We start from the raw sequence: 26,787 nt of genomic DNA on the forward strand, positions 1-26,787 counted from the left end.
GGTACATTTTAAAAAGCAAGATGAAACAGATAAGATTAATTTTAATTATAAATTTTATTTAAAGCAGTAATATTCAAAATATCATATATCCACATGTAATCCGTGTAAGATTTTTAATATAATTTTTTTTTGTACTAGGTCTTCAGTAATCTGTGTATATTTAATACTCCTAACATCTTCGTTTAGACCAGCCATTTTTTACATGTGCAGTGGCCACAGGTGGCTAGTGGCTGTTGTATTGGACAACACAGATCTAGATCTTCAATTCCTTGTAATAATTGCCTAATAGTAGATAGTAAATTGCTTGTGGAAACTTCCATTAAAGTGTGATCATGAAAAGGGAAATTTTATGCACATTCTAATTTTAGGATATTAATAAGAATAAAGCCTCAGCATAAAGCTTTTTGGTTATCTGTGAAATACACCTATGGTGTTTAATAGTAAGTGATTCTGTCATTTACTAGTGTTACAGTATTGGGCAAGGTACTTAGTTGTTCTTACTATCATTTTCTCATCTATAAAATAGGAACAGTAGTACCTATCTCATGGGCTTATTGTGAGCATTTCATGGGCTGATACGATTGGCACATAATAAGAACTTAATAAATATTAGCTATTTATTATTACTGTCATTGCAAGTAGTAATATTTGAGTTAATGATAAAGTAGGGGTATGTAGTTTATCAGGATTTATCTTAGATCTGACTATTTGCCAGGCCTTTCAGAATTTAATATGGTTGTTTGGGAGAACTACACATCCATACATATTCCTACTTTGTTTCCTTTGCCTTTTTCTTCTTATCATTAACCCATATGAGTTTACAGTAATGTTTCTTAGTCTTGGCAGTATTGATGTTTTGGGCCAGGTAATTCTGTGTTTTGGATTTACAGCAATGTGAATGCTGCCCTCTGCCTTGTAGGATGGATGTTTAGCAGCATCCCTAGCCTCTAGGCCTACATACTAGAGGAATCTCCCAAGTTGTGATAACCAAAAATTGTCTCTAGACATTGCCAGATGTCCCCTAGGCCTTCTGTTTGAGAACCACTGGCTTATGGTCTGACATTACAGAAATGCACATTCAGAGTTCTCCCCAGGACATACTGAAGACAAAGCAATTAGTTCATAAAACTGAGGAGGGTAATATGTTCAGTTTGGTACATTGTAAATCTCTTTTAGGGTTCACACCAACCCTCTACCTGAAAAGACCTAATGATTTAATTTTTTTATGTTAGCCATTTCCATATTCTCTGTGTATGGGTACCATTTGTGAGTCTCTAAATCAATCCTGAACTTTTCTTCTTCGTGTTATTTTTATCATTTTGTCTTTACATCCTTAGAGCACCCCATATGGTATGTTTTAGAAGCGAGGGCTTAATAGGTGTTTATTGAGTTAAAAGTCCCTCAGTTAATACTAACCACATCTAGGTTGCAGCTGTAAATTGAAATTTTTTTCCTGGTAGTTGTCTGATTTGATTCTGCAGTTGGATGAACAAATGTAAATAAATTTTAAGGTTTCACTTTAAGATTTGAGTTTATAAAAAAATTAACAGTTAAGTTTACTGTTTTTTTTTTTCCTATAATTATTCTCTTTGAAGTTGTTTTAGTGAAGTGTGTTGATGGGCCAGATAATATGTAGGTATATTGTATAATTAATATATAGTGCTGACTTTGTGGGCTTTTTATTTTTTGTAAAGCTGTCAATATTCCATATTGTTAACAAACAAATGTAGCTTTATTCTTGAGTGGGTTGTAACTTGTGCCAAATGTTTTGAGAGATATTTTTTTGTGATTCACAATGTGTGTTTAAATTTGTAATTGCTAACTTTGTACTCCTCTCTGTGTTACAGTCATATGGTTGATGATATGCTAAGTGCAGATGATGTCAGTTGCAGCAGCTCCCAGGTCAGTGCAAAATCAGAAAAAAATATGGCTGATTTTGATGGTGAAGAATCTGGGTGTGAAGAGGAGCTAGTTCAGATTAATTCACATGCAGAGCTAACATCTCATCTCCAACAACATCTTCCCAATTTAGCATCTATTTACCATGAACATCTTAGTCAAGGTAAGGTTCTGTAGTAAGTAAAATTATTCCTTTATTTAAAATAGGAATAATTTATATAACACATTGTTAAAAGGAATCAACAGTCAATGTTTTGTTACTTCAATGTTTTTGCCAAATAATTTTCATATTATAGTTTTTTTCCCCAAGGAAATAAAATTATTATGAATACTCCATCATGAATATGAAGGCTGCAGTTCCATCAAGAGATATTTAACAAGGAAAAGAAATAAAAAATAATATGTATAAAAATTATAGCTTTGTATTTGAGAAAATATATGGCTGCATTAGATTTTATATTCAGGAATCTTAGGACTTAAAAGTAGGAGATTACACAGAATCACATGTTGTATGATTCCATTTATATAAAAGGACTAAGATAGGCAAATCTGTAGAGATAGAAAGTATAGATTAGTGGTTCCCTGTGGCTAGTGAGGATTGGGAGAAATAAGAGGAGGGGTGACTGCTAAAGGGTGAGGTGTTTCTTTCATCTGGGGTGATGAAAATGTTCAAAAAACGATGGCTCTGATCACTCTAAATCAGTCTTAAAAAGATGATAGGACATGACCAAACTCTAAAGAATAGAGGTTAGAAGAGGTTAAAGAATAGTAGGAGATAAAGGAGGAAAGGGAGAAAAATTAAGAGGGAAAACAGTTCTAGAATTGGCAATTTAAAGGTCCATATCCAACCTCTTGCTTGGTTACATACCATCAGCACTTGCTAGCCTAGGACATGGGTTTTGGGATGCCAGTAAATTATAAACTAAGTAAACCAGGTAGATTAGGTTTATGCTTTTAAAGCCACGATCAGACTTGGAGGTGCAATTTGTGGATCTTGGCAACAACTTTCTGATTTCAAATGTTACTTGCGTATAATCTAGATAAGGTTATTTTGACTTTTTTTTCCCCCTTTTTTTTTTGGCCGTGCTGCGTGGCTCACGGGATCTCAGTTCCCCGACCAGGCACCGAACCCAGGCCCTCAGCAGTGAGAACGCGGAGACCTAAACACTGGACTGCCAGGGAATTCCCTATTTTGACATTTTTGTTGTTATTGTGGTTGTTGAGAAATGAATGGGTTAAGATTGAGGTCAATTTAATTTTATACCATATTTATTAAATTTTCACCATTCTTCTATTCTTAACCCATTTTCCTTTTATTCAGTATTGTACATATTTTTTTACTATACGAAGTTAGAAATTGAGCAAAATATTAGACGTATTAATGCTCTCCAAATCTACCTTGTATTACTGTGTATTTAATACTATAGAGAACTCTTCCAACACAGTAAGACAAACAATACAATTTAAAAATGGACAACAGGTATGAATAAATTTAGTTAATTCATAAATGAAGATATAAAAATGGTCAGTAAATACATGAAAAGGTGTTCAATATCTACAGTCATCTGGGAAATTCAACTTAAAACTACAACTGGATATTTCTACTCATTTGGGATGGGTAAAAAATTAAGGACTTGATATCAAATGACGCTAAGGATGCAGAGCAACTACAACTCTCATACATTGCTGTGAAGGAGCTTAAAATAGTACAGGCAGTTTAGAGTACTGTTTTAGCAGTTTCTTTTAAAGTTAAACTTATACTTACCATATGACCCAGCAATTCCTATTCTAGGTATTTACCCAAGAGAAATGAAAACATACGTCCACAAAAAGATTTGTACCTGAATGTTCATAACTGCTTCATTTGTGAACCTCAGCTGGAATTAACTGGTAGATAAACAAATTGTTGTATATTCACAGTGGAATAAAAAGGAAAGAGCTACTGATACGTTCAACACCATGGCTGAATAGAAACATTCTAAGCAAATGAAGCTAGACAGAAGAATACATACTGTATTATCATTTATATGCACTTCTAAAATTTCCTAAAGTAATTTATAATGGTTGACATCTACTCAGTGATTGGTGGTGGGGATTGATTGTAAAGGGACACGAGAACTTTTTGGGGTGATAGAAATGTTCTGCATCTTGATTATGTATTTACATTGTATTTTAATAAAATTAATTTTAAAAAGTAAATACCAAAACAAATAAACCAAACAAACCCCAAACTTAAAAAGTCAAGCTACAAACTGGGAGAAATATTTGCAAATCATATATCTAATAAAAGGCTTGTATATCCAGACCATATAAGAACTTTTACAACTCAGTAGTCAGACAACTTAATTAAAAATTGGGAATTGATTTATTTCACCAAAGAAGGTACACAAATGGCTAATAAGCACATGAAAAGATGCCTAGCATCATTAGTCATTAGGGAAATTAAAATTAAAGACCAGAATGAGATTCTACTGCATATCTACTAGAATGGCTAAAATTAAAAAGAGCGACCATACCTATGTGTTGGAAAAGTTTGGCAGTTTCTTCAAATTTTAAACATACGTGTTTACCTTATGACCCAACAATTCCACTTCTAAGTATTTACCCTAAAGAAAAGAAAGCACATGTCTATACAAAGACTGGTTACATCAGTGTTATGGCAGCATTATTCATATTAGACAAAAACTGGACACTATCCAAATTTTCAGTAATTGGTAGATATATAAACAATATTTTCATATAATGGAATATTATTCTGTATTTAAAAGGAACACACTACTGATAGGTGCTTCAACACGGATGAACCTCAGACATTTTGCTAAGTGAACAAAGTCAGACATAAGAGTATACATATGTATTGTATGATTCCATTTATATGAAATTTCTAGAAAAGGCTAATTTATGGGGATGGAAGAACAGACTAGGGCTCGAGAATGGGATCAGGGATTAAATGTAATTAGGTATGAGGGAATGCTTTAGGGTGGTGAAAGTGTTCTAAAACGGAATTATGGTGAAGGTTGCATAATTCTCATTTTAATGAAATCAAAGTACATGTACAGTTTAAGAGGGAAATTTCATGGTAAAGCTGTTAAAGACAAAGAAGCATTTTTGCTTAATATAACAGAGCTAGGGAGAATTTATAGTCTGGCAGTCAGAAAGTCTGAATTATTATAATAGACGCTTTGAATTTAATTGAATGTTTTGAGTAAATCATCTCAAAAAAATCTTTAGGTATAAGACACTTTACAGAAGTTAATTTAGAGGAACGTCCCTTCGCTATATAATTAATTCAGTTAAATTTTCTTCTTAATGTTTAATTTGGGTTTCAAATATTTATATACAGTTCTCTTGACATGTGGAAAACATTAAATAATCATACTTATTAGTAATAGTGAGGAGACTATGAAATAGTGGAGAGGCTATGAAAACTTTTCTTATTTTACTTTAGTAGTTGATAACTCTAAACAGTACTATTCTGTCTCATTCATAAAGCAACTGTGTTAATCTTGTTTTTATCTTGTGATGTAAGAAGAGATTTATTGTTATACTTCACTTTGAATTTGTTAACTTTATGAATGCTGTGGTTCACTTTACAATTTCAGTCAACTGCATTCTCTATAGTGTGTTATATTTTGCCCCTTCAGGACCTACAGTTCATAAACATCAATTCAGCAGTAATGCTGTAACAGACATTAATTTGGATAACGTTTGCAAGAAAGGAAACACTTTGTTGTGGGATATAGTCCAAGATGATGATGCAGTAAGTTATTTAATAAAGCCAAAAGACTACAAAATTACAGCAAAATGCATTCAGTATAAACAGTAACTTTATGTATATACATTTTTTGTAGGTTAATCTTTCTGAAGGATTAATAAATGAAGCAGAGAAACTTCTCTGTTCCTTAGTATGTTGGTTTACGGATAGACAGATTCGAATGAGATTCATTGAAGGTTGCCTTGAAAATTTAGGAAACAACAGGTAAATAGGAATTTAAAATTTTTTATGCAATAATCATATTCATAATCAGTATTCTTATTGACCTAGATATGGTGGGTTCATAGCATTTAATGTGCCATTATCAACCTATTTATTTTAGTAATTGTGGTTTTTATATTAGTTCTAAACTGTTTTCCCCCACAGGGTTTATATGTTATCACACAGTCTTGCTTTTTTCATCACTTTTCGACACTCTTGATTAGATCCCCTCCAACAGAGACAAAGGAATACTGTCTTCTTGATTCTGGGAACATGGTGGTGATTACTCTATTTTCAGATTACAGTTTAAATGTTCTTGAACTGTTTATATAAATTAAGCTAAATATGATAAGTGAAGTTAAACTTAAGCTGAAATATAAACATTTTGTTAATGGCATTGTTCTTCCATCTGGGTGGATCTTTTGACTTCTGTAGTGCACAAAGAATTAGGTTAGTTGTGTTTTTTCCCTAGTTTGAATTCTGCTATATATTTATATACTTCTTATTGGGGCTCAAATAATTACCACAAGTTTCTTGATTTTCAGTTCTGTTCTGTTGATACAGTCTCCAGTTTCCCTTATACTGCTCTGATAATATTGTTCCATTCTCTGATGTAGTGAATTCAGTTACTAATTGAATATATATATTTTTTTAATTTATTTTTTTGTGTATGATTTTTGGCTGTGTTGGGTCTTTGTTGCTGCGCGTGGACTTTCTCTAGTTGCGGCGAGCGGGGGCTGCTCTTTGTTGTGGTGTGTGGGCTTCTCATTGTGGTGGCTTCTCTTGTTGCAGAGCATGGGCTCTATAGTGCATGGTCTTCAGTAGATGCGGCGCGTGGGCTCAGTAGTTGTGGCTTGTGAGCTCTAGAGCGAAAGCTCAGTAGTTGTGGCGCACAGGCTTAGTTGCTTCGTGGCATGTGGGATCTTCCTGGACCAGGGCTCCAACCCGTGTCTCCTGCATTGGCAGGCGGATTCTTAACCACTGTGCCACCAGGGAAGCCCCTAATTGAGTATATTATATTAATATTTTCAGCTTACCTCTGCCCAGGCTCAATATAAATGTCTAATTTTATTGAATAACTGCTTCAAAAATTTTTTTTACCTAATTGAATTAGAAAAAGTAAGTGCAATATTTAGTTTTCTTCTTTTGATCTTTAAAGGGCTATAATTGGAACAATCACATAGAAAAATTGCTTATTCATGCAGGTATAAGAAACCACTAATAGACCCCTGTTAGTGGATCAGTTGCCTCATTTGGCATATATTCTTTAAAAGGAATGCTTTTAATGGGTGGATGATATTTCATCATTTACATAGGTATTATAGAAATTAGTTTTAAAATGTTTTGTCTTTTAAATATTTTTTAAAATATTTATTTATTATTTATTTATTGTGGCTGCTCTGGGTCTTAGTTGCTATGTGCGGGATCTTCACTGCAGTACGTGAGATCTTTGTTGCGGCATGCGGACTCTTAGTTGCGGCATGCGAACTTAGTTGAGGCATGCATGCTGGATCTAGTTCCCCAACCAGGGATTGAACCTGGGCCCCCTACATTGGGAACGCAGAGTCTTACCCACTGGACCACCAGGGAAGTCCCTAAAATGTTAATTGTCTTTTAAAAGTCTTTGTGAAGCTAATGAACACTTTTTTAAGTTGTATCAATTTTTATTCCCCAAAAGTACATCTGCATATCCTGTGGCCCAGCAGTTCCACTGCTAAGTATGTGCCTTTTTTAAAAAAATTATTATTTATTTATTTCTTTATGGCTGTGTTGGGTCTTCGTTTCTGTGCGAGGGCTTTCTCCAGTTGCGGCAAATGGGGGCCACTCTTCATCGCGGTGCGCGGGCCTCTCACTATCGCGGCCTCTCTTGTTGCGGAGCACAGGCTCCAGACGCGCAGGCTCAGTAATTGTGGCTCACGGGCCCAGTTGCTCCGCGGCATGTGGGATCTTCCCAGACCAGGGCTTGAACCCGTGTCCCCTGCATTGGCAGGCAGATTCTCAACCACTGTGCCACCAGGCAAGCCCCAGTATGTGCCTTTTAATAATACATCCAGGTCACCAAAAGACACATTCAAGAATGTTCATAAAAGCGTTATTCGAAATAACTATTCTTTGTACTGCTATTCAAATGACAAAAAAAGAATAGGAAGGAAAATTAAACTGTGGACTGTTTGTTGAATGAAATAGTATATATATAGTAGTAACAGTGAAAGAACTACAACTGCGTGGAATAGTGTGGTTGAATCTCACAGATACAATGTTGAGTGGAAGAAGCCAGATGTAAAAAAGTATATCTCTATTACTCTGTTTATATAGAGTTTAAAAACAGGAAAACTGGGACTTCCGTGGTGGCGCATTGGTTAAGAATCCGCCTGCCAATGCAGGGGACACGGGTTCGAGCCCTGGTCCGGGAGGATCCCACATGCTGCAGAGCAACTAAGCCCGCGTGCCACAACTGCTGAGCCTGCGCTGTAGAGCCCATGAGCCACAGCTACTGACCCCGCGTGCCACAACTACTGAAGCCCGCACACCTAGAGCCTGTGCTCCGCTACAGGAGAAGCCACCGCAATGAGAAGCTCGTGCACTGCAATGAAGAGTAGCCCCTGCTCGCCGCAACTAGAGAAAGCCTGCACACAGCAACGAAGATGCAATGCAGCCATAAATGAATAAATTAAAAAAGAAAATCAGGAAAACTATTGTATTTAATAGTCAGGATAATGGTTACTCTTGGGTTGTTAGTGACTGGAAAGGGGGCATATCCCAAGGCTTTTGGGATGCTGGTAATGATTTCTTTCTTGATGTTGGTGCATGTTACACAGGTATGTTCACCTGCTAATATTTTGAACTGTCACTTAGGTTTATACATGTTTTTTCATGTATGTTACTTCAATAAAAAGGAAAAAAGCTATGTGAAAGATGAAATATCATGTAGCCTTTAAGAGTCAAATGTTTTCAAAGATTATATAATGATATGGGCATATACTCATAGGCCCGTTTGTTAAAAAGATTGCAAGCAATATGTGAGACTGTAGAATGGTTATTTCTGGGAGGAATCAGTTAATTTTTTCTTCTTTATGGTTTTCTATTTTCTAATTTTTCCATAATGAGCATATATTTTTCTAAGTAGTGTAGCTTAAAAGAGACAAAAGGAAAATTCTGTGTATAAAATGGAGAATCGTCAATTTGGATTTTTATTAAGCTTTAATTTGTTCACTCCCAAATCACTTGAAGTTGAAGCATTTTTCATTTGTTGGAGGCAATCCTATACCTAATCATAGTTACTTAATGGTTTATTGATATATAGTAAACGTAACTATTATATTGATGTTAATTTTGGCCTCAGAATTTACTCAGACGGTTGCTGTATGTATTACGCTAGGCCTATTATTTTTTAATTTATTTATTTTTTTAATTTTATTTTTTGCTGCGTTGGGTCTTCGTTGGTGCGCGCGGGCTTTCTCTAGTTGCGGTGAGCGGGGGCTACTCTTCGTTGTGGTGCGCAGCCTTCTCATCACGGTGGCTTCTCTTGTTGTGGAGCACGGGCTCTAGGCTCACGGGCTTCTGTAGTTGTGGCTCGCAGGCTCTAGAGCGCAGGCTCAGTAGTTGTGGCACGCGGGCTTAGTTGCTCTGTGGCATGTGGATCTTCCCGGACCAGGGCTCGAACCCATGTCCCCTGCATTGGCAGGCGGATTCTTAATCACTGAGCCACTAGGAAAACCCTAGGCCTATTATTAATTGGTCATATATGCCAGTACTTAGAGCATAGTGGCATTTTTTAGCCTGTGTCATATGCAACACATCCAGCGTATACCGGCTGAACTTACTGAAGTTATCATGCAAACTGAAAAATAATTAATTTTTTTAAACATTATTAGTTTTGGTTTCCTGATAAACTAGTGTTTTGTTTTTTTTAACATCTTTATTGGAGTATAATTGCTTTACAATGTTGTGTTAGTTTCTGCTGTATAACAAAGTGAATCAGCTATATTTATACTTTTATCCCCATATCCCTTCCCTCTTGCACCTCCCTCCCACTTTCCCTATCCCACCCCTCTAGGTGGTCACAAAGCACCGAGCTGATCTCCCTGTGCTATGCAGCTGCTTCCCACTAGCTATCTATTTTACATTTAAACCAGTTGTTTTTAATGGGGGTGATTTTTTTCTCCCTAGGCAGTATCAGTGTCGAGATATTTTGGGTTGTCACATTAATGAATGGAATTGGAGATGTTACTTGGGGCTAGGGATGCTACTAAACATCCCTCAATGCAGAGGACAGCTTTTCACAACAGAATTGTGTGAAGTGTCAGTATTGATATCAGAGTTTGAGAAATCCTATTCTGAACACAAGAATCCTTTCTCCAAGGATTCCTCTCCCCCTGAGTTTGCCATCACAGTAGGAAAGGAATGTTGCACAAGGGTGTTAATATTAATAGGAAAGCTCTTCCTTATGTTGAAACAAATGGGCCACTGAAATCTTAACTCATTTACCATTTTCCTGACATTTGACCGAAAAAACCCCACAGATGTCTGCTTCTTGATGATGTCAATTTTTTATGTAGTTTACACAGGTTTTATGTTTCTTTTTATTTTCTCTATGTTGACTTTTTAATTTTCCTTCTAGTTCCTCACTTGCCATGGTTTATAGACCTGTCACCAATTTTTGTTTGTTTTTGCTGTTCTATGGTCTTATTACAGTTTATTTCACAAAATGAACTTAGCTTTCTTTTGAACAGTAATATGGGCTCATTACTTCTTGGGAAGCATAGAGATCTGAAAAAGGAAAAGTCTCCCATAAATCACCCATAATTCTGCCATTTATACGGAACCCACTGTTAACACTTTAAAACACTTTTTAAAGTTTTTAAAGTGTTTACACTTTAAAACACTTTAAACATGCAGCATGTGCCTTATGCACATTTAGCCTTAGGCAGATTGTTTTATAAGGCATATAACATTTCAGCAGTGCAGGAGGTTTAAAGTTACACACGGAAACACATAGTAGACTGGTTTGCAGAATGTTTTCATAAAGTGAGAGCATGAGGTAGACAGTACCTCCCACAATGAAAAATCCATTACTTTTCAGCTTGGTATTTGTTACCTTGGGTGAATGAGATAAGACTGCTGTCTAGTGAGTAGGGTGGAAGTAGGAGTTGGGTTGCAATCAGCCCCTTTGGTGTTCTGTGTTTACTAGAAGGCAGGTTCACATGCAGGTTCACATCCTGGGCTAGGTACCTCCTGAAATTCTGTGGCTTCTTGAGAATTGATTTGAGACTCTGTCTGGGAACCTATCCAGTATGCTATTTTTTTTGCCATTCTTTATGCAGTAGGTGGTATAACCCACGTGTGAAACTTTTTGCCTTTGAATACAAAAGAAAAAATGCTCACGTGTCAGGGATTCTGTTTACATAAATAAAGGTTCATATAATTAAGAAATGCATGGTACTATGTACTTTTTTTTGGTTTTGTTTTCTCTCTGTAAAGACTATATTATATACAGCATTTCTTGTCAACTCTTGGTATATACTATAGTTTAAAATGACTGAGGGACTTCCCTGGTGGTCCAGTGGCTAAGACTCCATGCTACCAATGCAGGGGGCCTGGGTTCGATCCCTGGTCAGGGAACTAGATCCCACATGCTGCAACTAAGAGTTTGCCTGCTGCAGCTAAGAGATCCGGCATGCTGCAACTAAAAAGATCCCGTACGCAGCAACAAAGATCCTGTGTGCCACAACTAAAACCCGATGCAGCCGAATAAGTAAATATTTTTAAATAAATAAATTGACAGTAGCATTTTGTAGAACACACCAGTCTTCTTCAAATATGGAGTCTAGGATTAGGAAAAAATCGTCCAAATGTAACTTTAACTGTGAAGACCACTAGCAAATGTGTTCATTCTACTAAAGCAATATAAAGTTGCATTGGTAATTCTTAGAGTCACACCACACTATTGTATAAGTAATAAGCTTCAACAAAGGTTGCAACAAAACCTTTGTATCAAGCAAAGAACCAGGGCAGTCTAAGGTAGTAATAGCATTTTTCGTGAGTCTAAAATTAGTGCAGTGATCCCTTTGTACCTGTGGGGGATTGGTTCCAGGATCCCCCTGCAGATACCAAAATCTTCAGGTGCTCAAGTCCTTTATATAAAATAGGGTAGGACAGTTAGCTCTGTATCCACAGGTGAGGAACCTGCATATGGGCTGACTGTATCTTGTTACTCTGGACCATTGAACCTTTTCATCTTAAACATATTGTTGCCTAGGGTTGTGTGGTTTGGTATTTGAAATTTTCACTCTTGGAAGAATTTGTGAATGTAAGTTTGAATATAACAGTAATTTTGATGTTTTTCATAAGCATATCAGCAGTCAAAACTATTTGGGCAAAAAAGTTGATAAGTCAAGGTGTAATATCTCATAGTTGTTATAGGAGAAGTGCTATGACATTATTTTATTTATTTTATTTTAAAAAAATTAAATTTTTTATTGGGTGTAGTTGATTTACAGTGTTGTGTTTCTGCTGTACACCATGATATAATTTTACTTGGAATAAGTTGGTATATGTGATCTTGTGAAGTTTCCTTTATTATTGGAATATAAATTATTATTGTCAACAAACAAATACATGATCTTACCCCGTTTGTAAATATTTTAGTAATTTTCGTTCTATAATCAGTACTTTATATCATTTTCCTTTCAAATTTATCAGTTTAAATAAAGTGTTCCAGAGTTTGGGGATCACTTTGATTCTGGATTTGGTCATTTCTTATATTCTTAAATTTATGGCACTTAAAATATGTCTCTTTTCTGTTCTTTGAAATCTTTTTTTGAGGAGAAAAATTTGGAGTGTTCCTGAATCTTCGGAAAAACTTGTAAAAACTGTTTTAGTCACGTAAGATGTAATTATTAATAATTCAGTGTTTTTATTATGAATTGTGGAGAAAAGCATTCCTCTTAGGTAGGAGTAGAGGTAAGACGAGTCCCATTTCTACAATCCTGTTTTGGGTTCTTTTACATGAACCACATCATTATTCACTCAACTCAACCAATACCCGCTCAATGCCTGGCATCCTATTCTCTAATGTCAAGCATCATGTGCTTGCTTCTACATTACATTTTATAAAATGAAAACATGTTTATTGTAGAAAATTTGGAAAGTAAATTTAAAGTCTAGACTCTTAACACCATTGACTGCAAAAGAGGTAATATAATAAGATTTTCAGAAAATATACAACTGCTGCACACTATAAGACTTGCTTTAGTGACATGTGGTATCTCTAGTCTTTGTTTCTTTGTATTTTAAAAGTATTGTTGAAATTACACTAGGCAAACAATTTTGGAATTTGCTTTTGTGATTTTAGGTGAAATTTTTCTGTGTCCTTTTTTCTTTGTGATATCTCATTGATTTTATGCTTTTAAAGTCAAATTAATATACATATATTCATTCTAGTTTTTTATGTCTTAATTTTTAGGAAAAACTCTGCTAATGTTTCTGAAACTTTGACAAAGGATTTTAGATAAATAATCTAAAATTGAAATTGATTTCCCCGATCTATCTTGGTCTATCTTCCCAAGCACCACTTCTGTGCAACTTGTTGAAAAATATTAAATATTTTAATGTTTAAAAGTATACTAAAAATTTAAATGTTTTAGAATATTTAAAGAATATTTACTTTGTAGTTACTGGATATCAGGCATTTACTGTCTTCGTTGCTTCACTATATACTTATTATTATCATTGGCCACACTGCGCAGCATGTGGAACTTCTCCCCCAGGATCAAACCCGTGCCCCCTGAAGTGGAAGCACGGAGTGTTAACCACTGGACCACGGGGGAAGTCCACTATATACTCTTTAATCTATACTAATGTCATTTTGATCCTCTGACATTCTTCTAACATGCTGTTTCTTTTGTCTTCCAGTAGTATTTTTTCTGTCCTTTTCCTTCATAACTGTAATATAGCATTTTACACTGTTGGTCTTCCTCCTTCCTTGAAAATCTTGCCTTTAAGTTCTTTGCTGGTTTGTTATTTAAGGAACTATATACTCAGCATGCACCATATGCAGGAATTTTTAATGAATAAGACAGTCTTTGCTCACATCGAGCACATTCTAGTGGTAGACATACTAAATAAAGGAATATTCATTAGGTGATGATGAATGAATGAAAATTGGGAGGGAGTCAAGAATAATAGAGGTTCGTGGAGCAATGGAAGGGTGTTATTTAATATAGAGTTGTCAGGGTCATCCTTTCTGTTGACAGTTGAGGAGACCTTAATAAAGTGAGGGAAGGAGTCCTTCAGGTAGCTGTTTAGGTAAAGCGCATTCCAAGCAGAGGCAGTAGCAAAGGCCCTGAGGCGGGAATGTGCTCGTGTGTTTTGAAGGAATAGCAAAAAGGAAGATGGGAAGGAAAATAGGTTAGACTGATAGAAGGAATGGGGACAGATCAGACAAGGCTTTGTAGTCAAATTTAAGTACTTTGGATTTCATTCAGAAACATAAAGTTTTGTAGTTTCTCCTACTCAGCATTCGCCACTGTTTTCCTCCCACTCAGAAGTGTAGCCCTGTATTCTAATATCCCTGGTACTCTTAAAAAGAGTAGGCATTTTTGAGGACTTATTTGTACTCCATACTTGTGGGTAGGGTGCCAACTTTTTCTCTTTTTAAAAATTCTTTCATGAAGCAATACTGGCTCCTAAGCTTAAAAATGAAAGAAATTCAGTAACTGTATTAGAGTGTGTCCTGCTTCTTTCAAGGCTCATGCAGGCAACCTTCTTGCCTACTAGGACTTCTGGGATTTGCATGTCAATATGTTCCCTGTACCCCCTTTTCTTCCAGAAGATAGACATGCTCAGATCTTCTTGAGGTTTTAGAATGATTTCCTATTGCCTTTTGGCCCTTTTATACTTGAGGTATGTGGTGTGCTTCTATTATTAGCATGGCTTAATGCAGTGATTCTCAATTTAGATGGAGGTTATATTAAGTGAGAATTAGGGAGAAAGTGATAATTTATATAGTTTGAAAAATGTTCTCTACATTTATTGTTTGTAGTCCACAAACCAGCAGTTTGAGTATCACTTGTGAACTTGTTAGAAATGCAATCCTGAACCTACCCAAGACCTACTGAATCAGAATTTGCATTTTAACAAAATCCCCCCAGCTGGATCAAGTGCACACTAAACTTTGAGAAGCCCTGCTCTAGATAATTTACCTAAGCTGCTGCTTCCTGTTTTCCTTGATTAAATCCTCAGAAGCACCTGAGACTTGTTAAAGAATACTTTCATTAAAAAAATTTATATTTAAATGCTCTTCACTTGCTTTTATACTCAGATATTTATATAGCGTATTTTACTTTAAAAGTCTTGGATTGGATTTTTAAAACTTGAATTTCTTGCCCCAGTGTATAAGTTGATACTTTAGGAAAAAATTTTGTGTTTGCATAGAAATGTATGTGAAGTTCATTAACTCTTTTTGCATTTAAGATTTTAAATAGCTGAATTTCTGTTAAGATCTAGAATTGTTGATACTATTTTAAATTATTTTATTCTATAAATACCTGTTTTTGCTGTTTCAGATCAGTAGTAATTTCACTTCGTCTTCTTCCAAAACTGTTTGGTACTTTTCAGCAGTTTGGGAGCAGTTATGATACACATTGGATTACAATGTAAGTAAATAAAAGAAACAGAAGTATTCATGTTAAAGATTTTTTTCCCAGTCATAATTATCAAACAAGGTTTTGAGTAACTTACTAGCTTTTATTCTGCACCAGGAAAATTTGAATTTTGTGTAATTCAAATGTTTGCTTAGATTTCTGAGTGCTATCTCTGCCACTTAGCCCATGGAGATTATGTATATCCCTGTCACCGGGAAGTCTGACCTTTGTACTCATTGTAGTTTGAGAAAAATATTGTAGCAATTAATGCTTTAATTTTAGGGTAAAGATTTTTAGTGTATCTGACCATGGCAAAGGACTCCTGAAGAAGATCCACACATTAAACACTCTAGGATGCCTTTAATTTTTCCAATTACTAGGAGTTGGTTCTAGACATTACATCACGTTAGGGATAATTTTGACACCACCCTATTATTACTCCTTTACATAGATGGAGAACTTATGATTAATGTTAAAGAATTCTTTCAAGGATAGTACTTTGATGTGATATTGATTTAATGTTTGAGAATATTCTAGAGAAAGTTGGCTATCACAGGCACTTCATTAACCTCTAAGAATGTATTATTTGCTTTATTCAAAATAGACTTTTTGGAGAGATTTCAGAGACTTTAAATTTTAGGAAAAATTAGACCTGTTGAAGGTCAAGTAGGATGGAGTTTTATCTAATTCCTTCTCAAATCTAAGATTAGTTGGTAGAAATACTTGCTTTCAAAATGAATATGATTTTAAAAATTCTTAGAAGTCTGTACTATAGTTCTAAATAAGATGAAGTTAGTTCTTCTGAGTTATAGCCCTTGCTGGTTTTTTTTCTTTTAATAGGGGATCTGTTTAACCTGAACCTCTATTACTGTTTTTAAAAATCATCTTAGAAAGTCTCTTTCTTTGGTTAATATTTCAATGTGACCCTAGTGACAATTCTGTTTGTGAGTGCAAGGAAGTTCTTTGAGATACTAAACAGAGGAGTAGGGGAAAGCATTTAGCATCCTTTAAGTACAAGAGTACCATGAGTTTTATTTCATTGACTCTCTTCCCATGGTTTTTAAATGGCTGAATTACAAAATTCAAAAGTATTAAAGTGATTCACTTGTAGCTTCCCTGGGCAAGTTGGTATTGTAGTCATGTGAGGAGGTTTGAATTAAGGAGTAACAAAAGATAACATTTCTATAGAAGTGCGAAGCTGTGAATATTCAGTTACTTATCAAGTATACCTGAACTTAAGTATATTGAGTTCAAACCCTTTTAGCTTGTTCCTTAAGTTAAATATAAATAAGCTCAGTTAATTCCAACATGAGACTGGTATCCTAAATCTTATCAAGTGGATCACTTAAAAGAACTGAGCTCTTATGATTAGTTGGCATCAATAACAACAAAAACTTCCACTTGGTGTGAACCTATTATGGGCAGTAACACTCAGCATTTGGTACATACTGTCTCTTAAACTCTTAACGGCCCATATTTTAAAATTGGAAATTATCTCTGATCATCTTAGTAAATCTTCAGGTAACCAGCAAACAGACTGGCAAGTGATTGGCAATGCAAGAGTAACTTATTTGGAAAAGAAGGCTGTAGCAAAAACATGATGTAAATTACATTTGAAGTTTTGGAATTTCAGTACTTCTACATGTTAGTAGTTATATTGCTAATAAGTATTGTGTGAGATAGATTATGTTAGTTATGGACCCTGCCATCTCTAATTGTATTTATCACTATTTCTTTTTTTCTTCTATTGTTTCTAGTTTATTTTAATACCTGAATATTTCTTTGATTAAAATAAGTTATTTTAAAAAATAAGCAGTTATTGACAGTAAAAAAACACAAGCTGATTGATTCATTTAGTTTATATTATATGTGTTCTGTATGCCAGGCACTCTGCTAAATAATGACCAAGGCACACAGTCCATCCTTAACATGGACTGTATTGTACTGTTTTTTAATATTAACTCATATTAGTCATTTATAATTAGCATTCTGCCAGACATTTTATCCCCTTCACAGAGATTGAGTATTTTGAGATTAAAACACTGTGGTGCTTTAACTTCATAAAAATTAAGGTGCACTGCTTTATATCTTTTCACAATTCAAATATAAACAGAACTTGTAAGTTTTTGATAATTGATAGATTTTGCTTTTGAAAATTTTTTACATACAATTTTTTTTCCTGTTCTAGAATAGATTTATTCTCTTACCCTGTGCCTCTAAAACTATTTCTTCTTTCAATTGGTCCAGGTGGGCAGAAAAAGAACTGAACATGATGAAGCTTTTCTTTGATAATTTGGTATACTATATTCAAGCTGTAAGAGAAGGAAGACAGAAACATGCACTGTAAGTATACCTTAACTACATAAGTTACGTGTAAGTGTTGATTGTCTTTCCTGTGAAAGATAATTTTCCAGTGTTCCTACTCCTACTCCTTTTCTTTCATATAATAAATAAATGTAATGAAAATTTTAGTTATGAAATTTTTAAGAGAAAGTTTCTTTTTTAAGTTGAATTATATAAGGTTATTTCTATAATTCTTAACCTTAGGAAAATGTAGGTTATATAACTTTGGGGGTTGATTAATCTTCACTATTGAGTTCTGTTCATAAGTCACTGTTTTCAGGAATCAAAAGTAAATATTTTTTTCAGAAATCACCAGTATCCTTGTATTAATGTATTAGGGCATTGATTCTAAAACTTATAAATATTTACTTCTGAACAAGTATATTTATCATAGAGTTAATTTAAAACATTTTCCTTTATTATTATAATTGAATACTAGTATTAGAAAGTTTAGGACGTGTGAAAACGTTAAGAATTGTGATGTTATAGCTGGTTAATATTTCATCATTAAAATATCTGGATATATTGAAGTGAGTTTGGATAAGAATTGGTAGAAGTTGGGTGTTAGTGGTATAGCTATGTTTAAAGCTTCTTATAGGGAGATGCCTGCCTAGAAGGAAGCAGGAGAATTCAGAAAGTTTTTGCTTGTGAGTCAGTTGGTGGAAACTGATGGTCAAGTCTAGGAAACCAGCTAAGTGTCAGTATCAGCACGTCAGTAAATAAGAGAAGTAGGCACAGTATTTATTGAGAAAATATCCGCATAGAAAACTTTCATGTAGATCAGAATTGATCAGATTGTAGAAGTGTTCAGAAAAGCCATAGGCCTTTAAAGCATACTTATTCACCTCCAAAAATGAAATCACATTTTCCCCCCACAAATCAGTTCTTTCTCCAGATTACTCTACCCTTCAGTGTACCACCCTCCTCCTAGTCACCTAAAACTTGGAGACTTGGGGCCTTTTTGTATACTTTTATTTCCAAACATGAATAATGATGTTAGTGGTGATAAAAATAGCCAGTATTTGTTGATGCTTACTATGTGCCAGATACCTTTTAAGTATTATTAACTTCAAGACACACAACTTATTTGAAGTAGGAATTCTCATTTTAAAAATGAGAATGGGACTTCCCTGGTGGCGCAGTGGTTGAGAATCTGCCTGCCAGTGCAGGGGACATGGGTTCGAGCCCTGGTCTGGGAAGATCCCACATGCCGCGGAGCACCTAGGCCCGTGAGCCACAACTACTGAGCCTGCACGTCTGGAGCCTGTGCTCTGCAACGAGAGGCCACGATAGTGAGAGGCCCGCGCACTGCGATGAAGAGCGGCCCCCGCTTGCCGCAACCAGAGAAAGCCCTCACACAGAAACGAAGACCCAGCACAGCCAAAAAAAAAAAAAAAAGAGAATGTATAAGCTATGAGGTGATAAATAATTTGCCCAAGGTCACAGTTATAAATTTTTATAAATTTATAGATTTTGTAAGTAGTGGAGCTAGAATTTCTATAATTCATTTTATAAACACACATTTTATTAATAGTCAAGCAGTCTGTTTTCTGTAATTCATATTCTTGAGTGCCACATTATACTGTCATTAATCTCTGGTTATCTTAATGCTAAAATATATCCCATGTTTTTTTTTCACAAGTTGGCATTCCCACAAACACTGTTCCAGTTCTTTAACCAACATTTGGATCAGTTTCCTTCCCTCAGCCTCCCCCATGCTTGTTAATTCCTTATCCTTATTAAATGAGGAAGGCATTAATGATATTGGTAGAAAGCACATGGGCTTGAGACTCATACAGACCTGCGTTTAGATTATGAATCTATTGTTTTGACCTTATTTCAGTTACTTACTGCTCTAATAAATCCCCATTATTTACCTCATGAGTTTTTTCCTGTTTGTTTTTATTTTTTTAATTAATTAATTAATTAATTTTTGGCTGCATTGGGTCTTCATTGTTGTGCGTGGGCTTTCTCTAGTTGCGGCGAGCGGGGGCTACTCTTCCTTGCGGTGTGCAGTCTTCTCATTGCGGTGGCTTCTCTCGTTGTGGAGCATGGGCTCTAGGTGCATGGGCCTCAGTAGTAGTTTTGGCACGTGAGCTCAGTAGTTGTGGCTCATGGGCTCCAGAGTGCAGACTCAGTAGTTCTGGCGCTGGGCTTAATTGCTCCAGGGCATGTGGGATCTTCCCCGACCAGGGCTCGAACCCGTGTCCCCTGCATTGGCAGGCGGATTCTTAACCACTGAGCCACCAGGGAAGCCCCCCTCATGAGTTTTTTTTAAGAATTAAATGCAATAATTTAGTAGGCTGTATCTGGCACATAGTAGGTTATGTATAAATTGTAGTTACTTGGCTAAAACAAACTATGGTATAAAACAAACAAACTTGCCTCCTACCCCCATTTAGATTGTCTACTGCATAAAAAATAAATTCTGCTTTCTTCAGTCTAGTATTCTGGGCCCTCAAAAATCTAAACTCAACTAACCTTTCCTGTTTTATTGTTCAGTGATTTTTTTTAGACATTCTATTCTTCAAGCCTGTCAAATTATTTCTGGGATGTTTCCTTAAATTTACTCTGTTCCACAGCTTGGCTTACAAAGTTACCTCTATACAAGATGCATTCTCTTTAAATCCTTTGAAAATTCTAAGTGTTCTTCAGAGTCTGTTCTCCTTTAATTATTCTTCTTCAAGCAGTGGTGAGGATTAAAGCCTTCGGATTCTGTATCTCCATACATTCTCTATAAAAGCCTTAAGATCAACAAGGAACAGGAATAAAACCACACTGACCAGCATTATTAGGAGGCAGAATTCAAATTACATGTCAACAGAGAAATAAACACTGAAGTTGCAAAAGAGCTCCCACCAGAGCCACAGCCTGTGGGCTTGAAGAGCAGGGATGGGAGCTTAAGAGAGGAGCATGGAAGACATAGATGAGTCATGCTCAAAAAGAGAAAGTCCAACATTCAGTGCCAAAAACTGTATACAGATCTGAGACTTGGTTGTTGACAGCATCGACAACAGGGAAGTTGCTCACTTTGTTAGTGGAGGCAGAGAGGCAGAGCCTCAGAGAAGCATTCCTTCTTTTTTTTTAATTTAAAGAAGCATTGTTTCTGTGGTGAAAAAATTAGGGTGCTCTTTGTAGATGAGTTTTATACTTTTCTAGGGTACACCAGAGTATCCTTCCAGTCCTCCAGTCTGCCTTGTTTCCTGACATTTTAGGAGAATAAAATCTTAGAACAGAGAGCTGTCCAGACTATTTTGTTATAATTCCCTTGATTATTCAGGCTAAAAACAGAGTTGTACATTTGCTGCTCTTTGTTAAAGCATACTGATTTCATGAGTTTGTGGCACATTACTTTGAATTTGTTCAGTGGCGATTATAGTAGACAAGTTCTAAGATTTTCACGTAGGACAAAAAGATTCTTGTGGCGTTAAAGATAACATTTCATTTCATAAATGGACATGTTACATATTTCTTGAATCCAGTTGCCTCTAGAGAAAATCCTGTGTTAACATTGAGACTATCAAGTGAATGATTTTTTTTAAGGTGTCAGTTTGTCACTAAAGTTTCATGCCCGTGGGGAGATTATTTTTGTCCTATATTTTCTGTAATGTCAGGAGCCATGGACAAAGCCCACGAGAGTTTATCAGTATTGATAACACTTTTGATTTGCATCCCAAGAAATTTCCTGGTTCGTGATTTCAGCAACCAGTGGGATCCTGGCAGAGCAGGCAGAGTCCTTTGAAGTGTGGAGCCAATGGCACTACTCTGGAAGCCGAAGAAGGGAGGATAAAGGGACTGGATCCATGCCTTCTAGGGTTATAGGTCCCTTACTCTGAGATGCAAGTATAGGGGAAGGAAGTATTCAGGAAATAAAGGCACTTTGTAAAGGACAAGAAGACATCATTCCCCTTTTATGTCTGTGACCAACGTTCCCGATACTCAGGGCATATGATGTATGATAGATCTCATGTTTGAACCTGTACTCCAAGGTCTCTGCTACAAAAATCTCTGTCCTTTTAGTAAAAGGATGAAAACTATTAAGAGCAGGCCTTGAATTTTATCTGAATAGTGTTCTAGGCTGTGAGTTCCACCCCCACTCCCCACCCCCCGTTCCCAGCCACCTTGCCGTAAGTACTTTCATCTTCATGAAGGGCACTGCAACAGTGACAAAGCAAAAGTTCATCTTTTCTTTTCCAATGTTAACATGAGACAGTAAAGAGAAGCAAAGGTATATCCAGCAAACTCAACCTTTAGGAAACCTTAACTTGAAACTTCAATGACGAATCTAGTGTAATTTTTGAAACCAGCTAACTTTAGGAAGCTTTTAGAATTTTGCACTTACTTAAAGATGTTAAGAAATTGATTTAAGAGGCTCTTTGACTCTCTGCAAAATGGGATATAGATCATGGCCCAGACTGGCTGCTGCCTTTTGTTGGCAAGGTAATTTGGGCAGCTCCTCCACAGCCAGCCTTTTGATTTGTAACAGAGAGATAAGAACTCATGATTGATTTAGTCTCATTGGGTACTCAGGTGCTTGTGGGAACTAGAATATTGTGATTCCACAGTCACAGTTCAATATGCAGTTCATGGAGTTGCTAAAGGAATCCTAAAATGCAAACCTGATCATTACTACCTTTCTTTCCCCAGCACCCTTCAGTGACTTCCTTATGTGTCCAGAACAGTATCAAACTCTTCTGACATTCATGCTGGCGGTGATTTGGCCCCTGCTTACCTCTTTAGACCCATCTCCTACCCTTCTTCCACCACAGACCCAACACTTGCTTCTTAAAATGCTGTTCCTTTGCAAATGCCTACTAACTGAATTCCCAGGGAACCATGTGAAATCACCTACTTAACAAGCTTTCAAAGCAACTCTTAAATTATCCATTGAATTTTGTACACATGAATTACAATTACTTAGGTTTGAAATAACATTCAAAAATGCTCATTTTGTATCCACTGTTTTCTTTATGAATTAGATTTATGGAAATGATATTTTATTAACATTTTTTGTTAAAGGAATATAGTATTATCCCTGGAGGGACAATGATAATGAAACATGCAATTTCTAGATGGAAATGTTTTTTATTAGCTATTCTAATTTATGTACATATTGCATAATTTTAAAATGACATTTCTTTTGTTCCACTGTTGAGTTCTTATCTACTTATCTAATTTGAAAGTATGTGTTCTAATAATTTGCAGATTTTTATAATATTAAATAACAAATCTCACATGTAACATTTGGCTTTGTGGCCATTTTTTTTGTGTATAACCAAAGATATAATTAAAATATTTAATAATTATGAATGTTATTAAATGGAATTTTACTTATTTCGTATAATTTAAGATTAGGACCATTAAATCTTTAAAAATAATTAAGAAATAGGATCTCTCAGTTTATTATTTTAATGACTTTTTAAATACAGGTACAGCCATAGTGCTGAAGTTCAAGTGCGGCTTCAGTTCTTAACTTGCGTGTTTTCAACTCTGGGATCTCCTGATCATTTCAGTAAGTTTTTAAATCAGTATTTTAATCAGTTTTTAGATCTTCCTTGGCTCTTGAAAGAGTCCAGTTAAATGTACTCACGCCTTTAGATTTCTGTGGTGATCAAATTATTCTCAGTACTGAATGTCCTCTCAGTATGTGTGGCAATGGGAACTCGCCACTGACACATTGTTGTTTCAGGCTCTGAAAGTGCCAGTTTCTTAATGAATAAATGACTCATTTCAGGAACAAAATATTTGGGATAGGAGAACATATCATGTTAGAGTGACTGTATTTTTTATTACCTTTGGTTATAGAATATTCCTTTCACTCCGGTTGGAAACAGCCACTGTCTGCATATTATTATCAGGGCTGATCTTATCCAAAATTGGTTGGCTTCATAGGTGATAGAGACTTAGAGACCCTAGTTTTATTTAGATGAATCTCAAACTCAATTTCATTAACAGTTAATCTTAAAAAAAAACAAAAAACCAGAGAGATTGGTTTGGTATATTCAGAGTGTGGACCATTTCCAAATCCACATGCTAGATATTCTCACAAGAAAGGAGGAAGCTTGATTTCTTTTGGCCAGAGCTCCTTTCCTCTTGCTAGACTGACTGTGTTTTCTTTCACGCTCCACACACTTCTTTTTCTGTGTGTCCCTGTCAACAAACCTCATTTGTTAGAAGGGCATTCTTTCTTTAGCTGTGGTTAATATAATCAAACTGGTGAGTGTTTTGCTAGCCTGAGAGATGTCTTCATGACTCTTAAGCCCATATATGCTTGAGATATGCCATGCATTTATTTTACTGTTTAAGTCTATAATTTCTTCTTTAAGTCAAGCTGTTTGTAATAAATGTCGCTAACATTGTGATATCAATAGATATCAAAATGAAGACACCTGTTTTTGATAGGAAACTTTTGTTTCATGTTACTAGGTCATTTATTACACCCATTATGACTCATAATATACAAGAAACAAATAATATAAAATATTTTAAAAAATCTTATACATGGAGTAGTCAAGCCAAAACAAATATTGTCAGCATAAATAATTTCACATGACCATTAAGTTTCATGTTTGTTGAGTATAAATTTTTATTGGAAAATGTTAATCACTCTTTTCAGTATTTGAGTAATGAATTACTTATTTTGCTGCTCCCATTCCAGTGAACACAGTATGTATTCATACACAGTATGTATGGGCTTTCAATAGCTACTGTACATATAGAATCATACTGAAAACTTCACTTATCATGCATCATAATTGTACTTCTCTAACTGGCACAGTTCCTTTCAGGTATAATATGGTTACTCCAAAGTTATATTTGATAAGTTAATACAGGTTTTTAATATACCAATAACTGTATTCCTTTAAAAACTTAAAACAATAACGGCAGCTTATACATTGCCTATTGAATGTGAATTGGTGATATAGCCATTTATGAATACACTTCGGTTTTGTTTATTATAATTAACCTGGATGCCTTTTTTTAAGATTCTTACCTATTTTTACCTATCTTTACTTATCTCTCTTCTTTAATTACTTAATGTGTTTAACTTATAATATACACTAAAGGTTATTTCTAGTTTTTTTATGTTGGCTCCCAGGGGCAGAAATTCTTCTTAGAACAAGTAGTCCATACATTAACTGTTTTTGTGAGAAACTGATTGGATACATTTTTCTGATTAAACTCTTTAGACTGCTATTGCTACTAGGTAAATATTGGGTTGGCCCAAAAGTTCTGTTCAGGTTTTTCCATAACATCTTATGGAATACTTTCTGAGGTGCTTTTCATATTCTGAATCTCATCTACTTTTTGCGGGGGGTGGTGGTTCTTACGATTCTATCTTCTATTCAAATGCCTTCTGATTCTGGGGAATAAGCCTAGGCTCTAGAATCCCTTATGATATACTTTAGAAATCCCCTGTTACGCTTTTATTCTACCCTTTTGGATTGTCTAACTTATCCATATTCAGACTTGTGATTGCCCTAATGCCTTCTCTTTGATTCTGAATAGTTCTTCTGATTCCTTCTGCCACACTTTGGAATTATCTAATAACTTGGGTCAAAGTACTATACAGATTTTGTCTCATTACATTGGCTTCTCAGCTAATTGTATCCCCTGATGTGTTGCTGTTCTGTTTTAGGCAGTCAGTTCCCTTTTGTTTTATTAATCATAAGGATCCCTTTTTTCATAGTTTTCAGAAATAATGCTTATTGGCATTTATTGTTTATCTCCTATGTGCATAGAATGAGCTTTGAACATGACATGGTATCCACTCTATTCTTAACCCTTAAACCTTAGAACTAACTGGACTTTGGGAATTACTTCCCTTTAATCATGTTTGCTGTAATACAATGATATGTTCATATTTTAGGGAAAATGATTTTCCAGAACAAATGACTCTTCTAGGATACTTACATAAGTCATGTGTTTTTAGATGATTTATATATGGAGTATATTTAACTACATTTGAAAGCATAAATTATATGAAATCTCTTATGAAATAATTTTTGTAGAATGCTATGAAATATCGCCTTTATATTTCTATATATATTGGTGCTTCTAGTATATTTAATTAGGATGAAAATGTTGTATGTACCAGGATTTAAAATTTGTAATTTTTATCTAGGGTTAAGTTTGGAGCAAGTTGATATTTTATGGCATTGTTTAGTAGAAGATTCTGAGTGTTATGATGATGCACTCCATTGGTTTTTAAATCAAGTTCGAAGTAAAGATCAACATGCTATGGGAATGGAAACCTACAAACATCTTTTCCTGGAGAAGGTAATTTTATTTCTTGACTGTTTGTATTGTTTTTCTGTATTTCCTTTTTCTTTCTTGAAATGTAAACTGTAATGTTCATTTTTTCCTGTTTGAAATACTTTTAAAAAAACTAGACAAATATACTGCTTTTCAACAGTCCTTATATAATTTTTGCCACTTAGATTTTGCTTTAATTTTGTCCTCTACAGTGTTTATATCTAAATGAATACTTAGTTTATATTTACAAAAATGTTATGTTCCTTAGCTAAAGTACTTAAACTGACAGTAATTAGAGTAACTCTTGGTAAACACTAATAAGAAATGTGGGGGCTTTTGGTGTGTATTTTAAAAAATCATGAGTAACATTGTAGTTCAATTTTTCAAGGGTGGTGCCCACCCCACTAGTGTGAGAGCAGTATTCTGAAGGTCTTTCCTTAAATGGTATGGTTTTAGCCAGTCTTCCCACAGATATAAGCCAATGTTCAGATTTGTAGATTTCTGGGAAGGCGTTTTTAGGAAGTGCTGTCATGATACTAAAGATACTCGTCTATCCAATTTTTGTTTTTATTTATCAGGTGCCACAGTTGGTTCAGGTGATAATTTTCCATTTGAATTTTAAAACATGTATGATAATAAAGCAATAGACTTTATTATTCCTATGCTAAT

The 26,787-nt window shown here is 35.1% G+C and overlaps 1 protein-coding gene across 11 annotated transcripts in view; it reads left to right on the forward strand.

The window, feature by feature from the left end:
• Nucleotides 1-26,787, forward strand: part of USP34 (ubiquitin specific peptidase 34) — a 236,543-nt gene that overhangs the window by 106,757 nt on the left and 102,999 nt on the right. For all 11 annotated transcript variants that reach the window (XM_082357914.1, XM_082357916.1, XM_082357917.1 and 8 more), the window contains 7 exons: nucleotides 1,848-2,062; nucleotides 5,544-5,659; nucleotides 5,751-5,878; nucleotides 15,442-15,531; nucleotides 17,767-17,862; nucleotides 23,292-23,374; nucleotides 25,988-26,142. In XM_082357914.1, the coding sequence (XP_082214040.1) occupies nucleotides 1,848-2,062; nucleotides 5,544-5,659; nucleotides 5,751-5,878; nucleotides 15,442-15,531; nucleotides 17,767-17,862; nucleotides 23,292-23,374; nucleotides 25,988-26,142 (883 nt within the window). The remainder of the gene's footprint in view (nucleotides 1-1,847; nucleotides 2,063-5,543; nucleotides 5,660-5,750; nucleotides 5,879-15,441; nucleotides 15,532-17,766; nucleotides 17,863-23,291; nucleotides 23,375-25,987; nucleotides 26,143-26,787) is intronic.

This window comes from Balaenoptera borealis (genome assembly GCF_965194805.1).
Source record: "Balaenoptera borealis genome assembly, chromosome: 15".
In the NCBI taxonomy this organism is placed as follows: domain Eukaryota; kingdom Metazoa; phylum Chordata; class Mammalia; order Artiodactyla; family Balaenopteridae; genus Balaenoptera; species Balaenoptera borealis.